We start from the raw sequence: 7,124 nt of genomic DNA, 5'->3' as shown, positions 1-7,124 counted from the left end.
TGTTACCGTTTGTTTAGTTAGCTTATTAGTCTCTCCCCCGAGACGCTGGGGTAGTGGTCACTGTACGCCCCCCCCCCCCCCCCCCACCCCTATTGTATTGTAACTGTAATGTCTCCTCCATTTTGTAAAGCGCTGCGCAAATTGTTGGCGCTCTATAAATCCTTTATAATGAAAAAAAAAATAGGATGTGCCCGTACTGCAGGGGAAATGTGCTACTCAAGTCTGTGGGATGTTAGGGCAGCCTAAATTTTTGCTGGCCGCAGCCATTGGGGAAATATTACAGACCTTTGTAGGGGAGCAGCCGCTCATGAATGTATTGCAGGAGTTGGGGGAACATTTTGAAAGACGTGAACTTGTATTTTAAGCAGCCTTTAAAGGAGAACTATGGGGTCGGGGCTTTTCCCCATAGTTCTCCTTAGGGTAACGGGAGGACGCTAGTTTGTGTCACCCTAGGCTCAGTATATAGGGAGCTGCAGCTCGCGGTATACTGAGACGCCGCAGCCGGAGCAGACACCGACATCGATGTCGAGATCCGCCCAGCTGCGTGAGTGACAGCTGGCTCTGCCTATCTAGAGGCAGAGCCAGCTGTACCCTCCCCCATCCGTTCGGCGGAGCGGGGAAGGGGGAATCCATCCCCTCCCCTGTCACGGCAGAGAGCTGTGACAGGATCGAGAGGTGAGCGAACGCCGGTATGTGTTCCCTCACCTCCCGATCTACTGAGCCGACCTGTGACAGTCTCATTGTCACAGGTCGGCTAGAACTATGAGGTGAGTGGAAACCCCCCCCCATAGTTCTCCTTTTAAGAGTTAACTTTTAATAACCAAAAAGTTGTTTTGTCAATGAGCGTTTGCGTTCGAATTGGCGTCTTACTCTTTCCTGTATTTACTCCCGGGAATGTTTCATTTCATGTAATTAATAGGTTGAGCACATTGCTTTTTTCAGGTTTCTTCACCATGTTGGGTTTTGGAAAAGGCAGTAAGCAGCACAATCAAACCGTGAAGAAGACAAATGAAAACGGCATTGCAGCTTCCTTGGAGCTGATTGGGGATTTAATTGGACATTCTTCTTCTGTACAGGTAAAAGTTTTTAGCTTCTGTACACATGTACAAGGACATATCCATCAGTCTGTGTGTCTCTGTGTGTGTGTGTCTGTGTGTCTCTGTGTGTCTGTCTGTGTGTGTCTCTGTGTCTCTGTGTGTGTGTCTCTGTCTGTGTGTGTCTGTGTGTGTCTGTGTGTGTCTCTGTGTGTCTGTGTGTGTCTCTGTGTGTGTGTGTCTCTGTGTGTCTGTGTGTGTCTCTGTGTGTCTGTGTGTGTCTCTGTGTCTGTGTGTGTGTCTCTGTGTGTCTGTGTGTGTTTCTGTGTCTGTGTGTCTCTGTGTGTGTGTGTCTGTGTGTGTCTCTGTGTGTCTGTGTGTGTCTCTGTGTGTCTGTGTGTGTTTCTGTGTCTGTGTGTCTCTGTGTGTGTGTGTCTGTGTGTGTCTCTGTGTGTGTGTGTCTCTGTGTGTCTGTGTGTGTCTCTGTGTGTCTGTGTGTGTCTCTGTGTGTCTGTGTGTGTGTGTCTGTGTGTGTCTCTCTGTGTGTCTGTGTGTGTCTCTGTGTGTCTGTGTGTGTGTCTGTGTGTGTTTCTGTGTCTGTGTGTCTCTGTGTGTGTGTGTCTGTGTGTGTCTCTCTGTGTGTCTGTGTGTGTCTGTGTGTGTTTTAAAAAAAAAATTCATATTAGTGGTCCGCGGGATATAAAATGATGATTTTAGTGGTCCATGAGGTCCGAAAGGTTGACGACCGCTGGTTTAAGTGATTTACTCCTAGAAGTCGAGCAGCACTATACATAGGGTGTGTACATAAAGATAGAGCAGAATATTTTGTGTGCTTTATTATTTGACTTTTTCAGCAGCGATTGCGCATTCGGCTTACTCCAGTGTAGCACATTTAAGAGGCGCTGGTGGTTTCTGTGCTTACTCAAATTGTCCAGATGCAGGAAGTTTGCAAGTAAGCTCAGTGTCACTGGCATGGCAGGTCCTCTCTTGTTTGGTATCCAGAAGTGACTCACTGGTCAGAAAAAAAAGGTGCCAAACCAAAAGTTGAGAGTCTAAAAGTGCCTTTATCTGTTTACAATTCGATCAAACAAAAAACAACCAACTTGTTTCGGGAGCCACGACAACCCCCCTTCTGCAGGGCTCAGAATGGGATACGGATGTAACTGGTCCAACACGACACTATAACCAAATGGATGGAAAGACGTCCCTCAGGGCTGGAATTGTAACCTCTTAGGGGCAGGGCCCTCCTTACCATCTTGAATTGTATTGTGATTGTAACGTCTTCCTTATATTGTAAAGCGCTGCGCAAACTGTTGGCGCTCTATAAATCCTGAATAATAATAATAAATATAATTTGCAGCTAAAGCGTCATGTAAAGTGCCACTGGCCTCCAATGATTATGGGATTTTTTCCAAGTCGCATGTAATTGTATCGCATACGATTACATGCGGAGTACCGCTTTCAGATGCAGCCGCTGTCATCTGATCATTAACTTGGCCGCTTCTAAATGGCATATGTGGGATTCCTGGCACAGGAACCCCAAAATTCACATTCACATATGGTGTATATATCCCATAGAAGGCAGCAATTTAGAGGGTCAGCCTGCCATGTGCTCCTTCAGTTGACCATTTGGCTGTCCTGGCTGTCATTCCTCGCTCTCTCTCCTGGCTGTCTCTCCTCGATCTCTCCCCTGGCTGTCATTCCTCGCTCTCTCCCCTGGCTGTCTCTCCTTGCTCATCCTCCTGGCTGTCTCTCCCCGCTCTCCTGTCTGTCTCTCCTCTCTCTCTCCTGGCTGTCTCTCCTCTCTCTCTCTCCTGGCTGTCTCTCCCCGCTCTCTCTCCTGGCTCACCTTGCTGTATTTTGCTGTGTAAACTAATATTCTTTGATGTAATACATAGCACTACAACCCCCAGAATCCACCAGAAAGGTGTCGGGGAGCTCGGCTCAGCAGACTCAGGCTAATAGGTAATCATGTGTGCACAGCTAAATAAATATACCAACATGGAATAAAGGGGCCGTCATTCCCCCCCTTCCTGATCTACCAGCATCAGCTCTGAGAGCTACTGCTAGATCACCATCTACCTAATGGGCACCCCTACTGTATAGATATCTCCCAGAGCTTGTACAAATGGTCTTCTGTAGTATAGGCAGCTTGCCTCTGTTAATCCAGCATCATGTAAGCCGATCCCACCTCAACCTAACCACTGAACTATCACTTTCATCCCCACACAGCTCCCTCCTCATGTATCGCTGGCCCCTCCCTTTTAGACTGTAAGCCCTCAGGGGCAGGGCCCTCCTTACCATCTTGTCTTGTATTGTAATGTCTTCCCTATATTGTAAAGCGCTGCACAAACTTTTGGCGCTCCATAAACCCTTATTAATAATAATAATGTATTATCTGTGAAGCTCCATTTATCATAACAAGTTCATATTTTGTGTTGACAGATGTTCCTGTATTTTCAAGATCATGGCTTAGTCACATGCTCGGCCGACCAGCTCATCATCCTGTGGAAAGAAGGAAAGCGGGAATCCAGATTACGTAGCCTTCTGCTTTTTCAGAAATTAGAGCAAAATGGAGACTTGCAGCCCCGATATTCCCTCCACTGACCCATTACTTGGGGTACCACAAAACATTGTTGTGCACCAGTTCATATAGAACAACAAGAAGGATGTTGCAGATACACTCACCGGCCACTTTATTAGGTACACCTTGCTAGTACCGGGATGGACCCCCTTTTGCCTTCAGAACGACCTTCATTATTTGTGGTATAGATTCAACAAGGTGCTGGAAACATTCCATACTGACATGATAGCATCACGGGCCCAAAGTCTGCCAAGAAAATATCCCCCACACCATTACACCACCAGTCTGAACCGTGGATACAAGGCAGGATGGATGCATGCTTTCATGTTGTTTACACCAAATTCTGGCCCTACCATCTGAATGTCGCAGCTGAAATTGAGACTCATCAGACCAGGCAACATTTTTCCAATGTTCTATTGTCCAATTGTGGTGATGCTGTGCGAATTGTAGCCTCCGTCTCCTGTTCTCAGCTGACAGGAGTGGCACCCGGTGTGGTCTTCTGCTGCTGTAGCCCATCTGGTTCCAGGTTGGACATGTTGTGCGTTCAGAGATGTTCTTCTGCATACCTCGGATGTAACGGTTATTTGAGTTACTGATGCATTTCTATCATCTTGAACCAGTCTGCCCATTCTCCTCTGAACTCAACAAGGCATTTTCCTTCACACAACTGCCGCTCACTGGATCTTTTCTCTTTTTCGGACCATTCTCTGTAAACCCGAGAGATGGCTGTGTGTGAAAATCCCAGTAGATCAGCAGTTCTTTAAATACTCAGACCAGCCCGTCTGGCACCAACAACCATGCCACGTTCAAAGTCCCTTAAATCCGCTTTCTTCCCCATTCTAATGCCCGGTTTGAACTTCAGCAAGTCGGCTTCACCACGTCTAGATGCCTAAATGCATCGAGTTGCTGCCATGTGATTGGCTGATGAGCAATTTCTGTTACCAAGCAATTGAACAGGTGTATCTAATAAAGTGGTCAGGGAGTGTATATGTTTTTATGTGTGATACCTTTTACTGTTCATGAACTGAAAACCCGGAACTGTCATTTACTTGCACTGGGCCTTCTTTGAGCAAGGCTGAAGTAAAAAACAAATTCAGTAGGTACGGTTGTTTTGGTGCCAAGTTTTGGAATAATGCCAGTCAGAGAAGTCAGGTCTCAGTAACAAAGTGACACTAGAGGTGGCTACTTTTGTTCCCCGTGGTCTCTGTGTGTGTGTTGTAAATTTGTTTTGCTTGACTGATTTTGTGCAGTGACACATGGGGGGTCTCAGCTGCCATTGTGATGTGCGGGATCCCTTGTGCGTCTCTGTGCCTTTTAAGGAGGTTGGGCTGCCGCCTGGCAAACCTGCACCCAATTTTATCTTAATCATAGACAGATGTCTGACCATCAAAGAATTTCAGCAAAGTTAACGTGGTAACCGCTTAAAGGAGAACTATGGGGTTAGGGCTTTTCCCCATAGTTCTCCTTAGGGTAACGGGAGGACACAAACTAGCGTCCTCCCGTCACCCAAAGCTCAGTATTTTTGGGCTACAGCTAGCGGTATACTGAGACGCCGAGATGGATCCCGACAATACTGTCAATCAGCTGCGTGATTAACAGCTGGCTCGTCCTATCTAGAGGCAGAGCCGGCTGTACCCGCCCCTCCCCCGTCCTTTCCGCCAGTCAGCGCTGGAGGATCGGACAGGGGAGGGGGGAAATCCCTGCAGGGAGCCGTGAGTGACAGTCACAGCTCTCTGAAGGGATAAATAGAGAAGTGAGCGAGCGACGGTATGTGTTTGCTCACTTCCCGATCTACTGAGCCGGCCTGTGACAGTCTCATTGAAAATCACTTGATGGGATGTTCAGCTTGCTGGTCAACTCCCAAGAGGCCAGCAAGCCCACTTCCTCCCACTTGTCTCCGCCTTTGAAAGCTATCCCCCAATTAATAATTGATTACACCCCCTTATACAGGAGGGGTGCATTTTACTGACCACACCCTCACTGCAAGGTCCAGGCTCCCTCTCCTTACAGGTCACATGATCTGCCACGACTGCGGAGAATCATAGTTGAACACTTCTTTTACGTTGAACATACTTTTGTGACCTTTGCCCTCCCGCCGCCGATGAATACTAGACAAAAAAACTTTGTCGGCAGGGCAAGGCCGCAGCTTCATTGACGTATTATCATCATATAAAACATATCTCTTCTCTGTTTACGTTAAATCGTGCCAGTCACGTATAAACCGCGAGCGCCCAAACATCATGACTTTATAACCCAATGCAGAAAATCTGTCTTCACCATCAGTTGCATGTTGACCCGCTTCAATCTTTCCTTTTCACAAGCTGAGTTTTGGTATTACTGTGCACAGCTGCTCCAAATTCTGTTTACTCCAGTTTTAGTTTGAAACTCCCCTAGCATTAGACATCTGGCGAATTTGGCAGTACCACAGGGCCACCGGGCACATTTAGGTAAGATTTCCCACCAACACAGGGAGGGCCGGAGAGATTTTTCTCTGTTCTTCTAGAATTTGTGTTTTTGAATATTTGCTAAATGTGCCGAATTTTGGCTCATTACACGCAACTCATGCGTGATGTTTTCAGACATCTGCTGCCGGGACTCCTGGGACACATTTATTAGATTTCCAAGAGTCTCTTGAAGATTGTTGAGTAATAAGTTGCCTCTGTGCAAGCCTGGTTTGTAGAATTGTCCTCCTGCCTCGGGGGAGCTGACGTGGCTGATGAATTGATGGATATTGAGGTGCCGCTGTTGTTGGGGCACTGCCCGAGACCACTGGCTACAATTTCACATAGGTTTCTTCAGGGTTTTGAAGGTACAAACATATAGGATAAGATTGGGGATCACATGTTACAATCACAGAGGGGAAGTAGTCTGCACATATGCCTTACAGAAATGCGGGTCTAGGTTCTAATTAGGGTAATGTGCAAGGAGTTTGGATGTTTCAATTGAGTCTGCATGCATCTATTCAGGGTACTGGGTTTTCTTTGAACACTACAAAGACCTTATGACAGATTATATTGTGTCTTCCTTAAAAGAGAACTATGAGATGAGTGATTTCCACTCACCTCTCGATCCTTTCACTGCTCTCTGCCATGACAGGGGAGGGGCTGGATTCCCCCCTCCCATCCTCCAGCGCTGACTGGCGGAACGGATGGGGGAGGGGGTGGGTACAGCTGGCTCTGCCTCTGGATAGGCAGAGCCACCTGTCACTCACGCAGCTGGGCGGATCTCGACAGCATTGTCGGGATCCGCTTCAGCTGCGGCGTCTCAGTATACCTTTGAAACTCCCCTAGCATTAGACATCTGGCGAATTTGGCAGTACCACAGGGCCACCGGGCACATTTAGGTAAGATTTCCCACCAACACAGGGAGGGCCGGAGAGATTTTTCTCTGTTCTTCTAGAATTTGTGTTTTTGAATATTTGCTAAATGTGCCGAATTTTGGCTCATTACACGCAACTCATGCGTGATGTTTTCAGACATCTGCTGCCGGGACTCCTGGGACACATT

At 47.3% G+C, this 7,124-nt stretch overlaps 1 protein-coding gene across 1 annotated transcript in view; it reads left to right on the top strand.

Annotated features, from left to right (window-relative positions):
• The window catches only part of LOC108801591 (WD repeat-containing protein 41-like), a 30,696-nt gene extending 27,055 nt beyond the window's left edge, over positions 1-3,641 (top strand). The window contains exons 11-12 of the mRNA XM_018573482.1: positions 920-1,076; positions 3,480-3,641. Of these exons, the coding sequence (XP_018428984.1) occupies positions 920-1,076; positions 3,480-3,641 (319 nt within the window). The remainder of the gene's footprint in view (positions 1-919; positions 1,077-3,479) is intronic.
• The last annotated feature ends 3,483 nt before the right edge of the window (positions 3,642-7,124 follow it).

The sequence above is a fragment of the Nanorana parkeri genome, unplaced genomic scaffold (assembly GCF_000935625.1).
Source record: "Nanorana parkeri isolate BGI_ZX_2015 unplaced genomic scaffold, ASM93562v1 scaffold2397, whole genome shotgun sequence".
Taxonomy (NCBI): Eukaryota; Metazoa; Chordata; class Amphibia; order Anura; family Dicroglossidae; genus Nanorana; species Nanorana parkeri.
This window is presented reverse-complemented; position numbering and strand designations above follow the sequence as displayed.